Genomic DNA, 2,500 nt, shown 5'->3' with positions numbered 1-2,500 from the left:
GCAGCAGCAGCAGTGTGGGGCTGTGTTTTCTGGCGAAGTCCACTAGCGGGTGTATCAATGAGGGCGAGGTAACGTCTATATATAACCAAAAACAAAAAAAAAATTCAACTCTTCCTCTTAACTGAGCCCTGTAACTCCTCTTTCCCCTGCCCCTTCAAACTCCTTAACACACGGAGCCCTCCTCTCTTTACCCTACCCACTCTATCCCACCTTTCTACCCAACCTCTTCCCGTTTCTCTCTCTCTCTCTCTCTCTCTCTTCCTACCCTAATCCCGCATACATCCCACTTTTCCCTCTCCATTTAAACACACAGCAGGCCTTATACTCTCCACTCCAGCCTCATCTACAGCAACATATATTATCCATCTTTCCTTGGCCATTTAAACACACCAACACACAGCCCTCTCTTCTCTACCCAGTCTCAAATCCATCCAGGTACGTAATCCAGATCTCACTGGGACAGAATTCATCTTGTCACCAAAATATGCCATGCATAACCTCACATATCCCCCCCCTCCGCTCAGAACTGGTGAATTGGCAGAGTTGTCTCAGTGCAGGACAAACCCTCTCACAGTTTCTAATTCAGCTCTCTGCACTGAGTTCAAATCCTACCAAGGCCAGCTTTGCTTTCTTCTGGAATTAAGGAAAAAAGTGCCGATCCGGGGTAATGGATTAGTAGAATTGTTAGAGCATTAGAGGAAGTACCTTGTGGTAGTTGTCCCAATCATTGGTAGACTCATGGTTGTCTTACTTAAGCCCTTTGCTTCCTATGGAGCAAAGGCCTTCCACATAGTCATGAATTATCTTGTAGCTGTGAGATTTTGATAATGATATTGTAGGGTTGGTGTGAGAAGCCAGATCTGGCTAGTTTGAACATGAGAGAGGCAGAATATTTTGGTTGGCTATGGCCAGTTTAAATGCTAAAGGGTTTCTTTCTGTTTCTTCTGCCAGGTCTTGTTGGTTTGGAATTGTCATTGATGTTTCTGTGATTTTACCTTATCTAAGTAGGGCTGTTGACCCTATGTAGATCTGTTTTTATTTTTGAGAAGAGAAGGTCCCTATTAATCTGGTCTCTACCCTTTGACCTTTCCAGCATGGGAGGATCTAAGGACAAGATCTCCATTCAGATCAATCGCATGCAGTTGGCCTTCTGCTGCCTCCATAAGTGCTTGGGGTTGCGCCAGGAAACCCGCCTCGTGACAAAATGCCATATTTACCTGACACTCGTCCAAATGGTTCTCCTCTACGGTTGTCGGACCTGGACAATGCGTTGTTGCTGATCTCCAGAAGCTGGAGGTCTTCAATCATTCTGTATTTGTTGTCTTCTCCGACTGAATATATCTGACTGCTTTTGAACCAACAACTTCATCCTCGCTGCAATCTCTCGCCTCTTGAGGGGACTCTTCTGATGAGGAGGCTATGGTGATTCAGTCACACATTGTGGTGCCCCCATGACAAACTTGTCCAGAAGGTGATAGCACCAGATCCTCCTCTGGATTGGCATAAGCAGAGAGGTGGTCAGCTGAAGACATGGCTCACAACAGTCAAAGCAGATATAGGGCTCAATTCCAGCCCTCAAGTTTTTGGCATTCTTTGTTGGAACCAGGAATGGCTTCAACACAGCTGCCGAAAGACGTGTGAACCAGCTGGACCTGTGACGCATTGAACACAATAGCAGCCAGCTTAACCCTTCCTGAGTAAGTGCTGTTACAAGACAAGGAGGACCTACCAAGCGCCTGTGCTTCAATCATAGCTCTCAGGATGATTTAGGCAATCAAGGCTAAAGCATCAACAAGGGCTGGGCCTTGGGGTTGTATGTCTTGTCTGCTTTATCAGAATCACCTGGTCCTCAGGTGCTTTTTGTGGAGTTTACTATATTGCAAGCATTCAGGCTGGGATACTGGTATAAGGGGTCCAGAGTATATAAAAGGATAGGTTCACCTGTCTCTTAAGAATATGGTCAGGCCTGCTTGCTTCCCAACCACATGGTTCCGGGTTCAGTCCCACTGCGTGGCACCTTGGGCAAGTGTCTTCTGACATAGCTCCGGGCTAACCAAAGCCTTGTGAGTGGATTTGGTAGACGGAAACTGAAAGAAGCCTCTCATATATATGTGAGTATTTGTGTTTTTCCTCCACAATCACAGCTTGACAACTGGTGTTAGTCTGTTTACATCCCCATAACATAGCGGTGTTTGGCAAAAGAGACCAATAGGATAAGTACTAGGCTTGAAAAAGAAGTCTTGGGGGTCGATTTGTTCAGCTAAATCTCTTCACGGTGGTGCTCCAGCATGGCCACAGTCAAATGACTGAAACAAGTAAAAGAATAAAAGAATATAGAACCTATCCGGCACCCCCACCCCTTGCAAATTTACAATCTAATCAACCCAGCTCAAAACAGAAAGCTGTTGGATGTCTAATTGACCCGCAGGGCATAGTTTCTCTTAAATCATGTGCCATTATAGGCACAGGCATGGCTGTGTGGTGGTAAGAAGATTGCTTG

The 2,500-nt window shown here is 45.8% G+C and overlaps 2 protein-coding genes across 2 annotated transcripts in view; one reads left to right on the top strand and one right to left on the bottom strand.

Annotated features, from left to right (window-relative positions):
* The window catches only part of LOC115226738, a 23,995-nt gene extending 23,279 nt beyond the window's left edge, over positions 1-716 (top strand). Inside the window, exon 3 of the mRNA XM_029797759.2 lies at positions 1-716. This exon is cut by the window's left edge and continues 73 nt beyond it. Coding sequence (XP_029653619.2) covers positions 1-125 — 125 coding nt within the window. The 3' untranslated portion in view covers positions 126-716.
* Positions 1-2,500, bottom strand: part of LOC115226739 — a 173,053-nt gene that overhangs the window by 87,206 nt on the left and 83,347 nt on the right. The gene's annotated exons all lie outside the window — the stretch shown is intronic.

This window comes from Octopus sinensis, linkage group LG30 (genome assembly GCF_006345805.1).
Source record: "Octopus sinensis linkage group LG30, ASM634580v1, whole genome shotgun sequence".
Classification (NCBI taxonomy): Eukaryota; Metazoa; Mollusca; class Cephalopoda; order Octopoda; family Octopodidae; genus Octopus; species Octopus sinensis.
The sequence above is the reverse complement of the archived record's forward strand: the minus strand, read 5'-3'. Positions and strand labels throughout refer to the sequence as shown.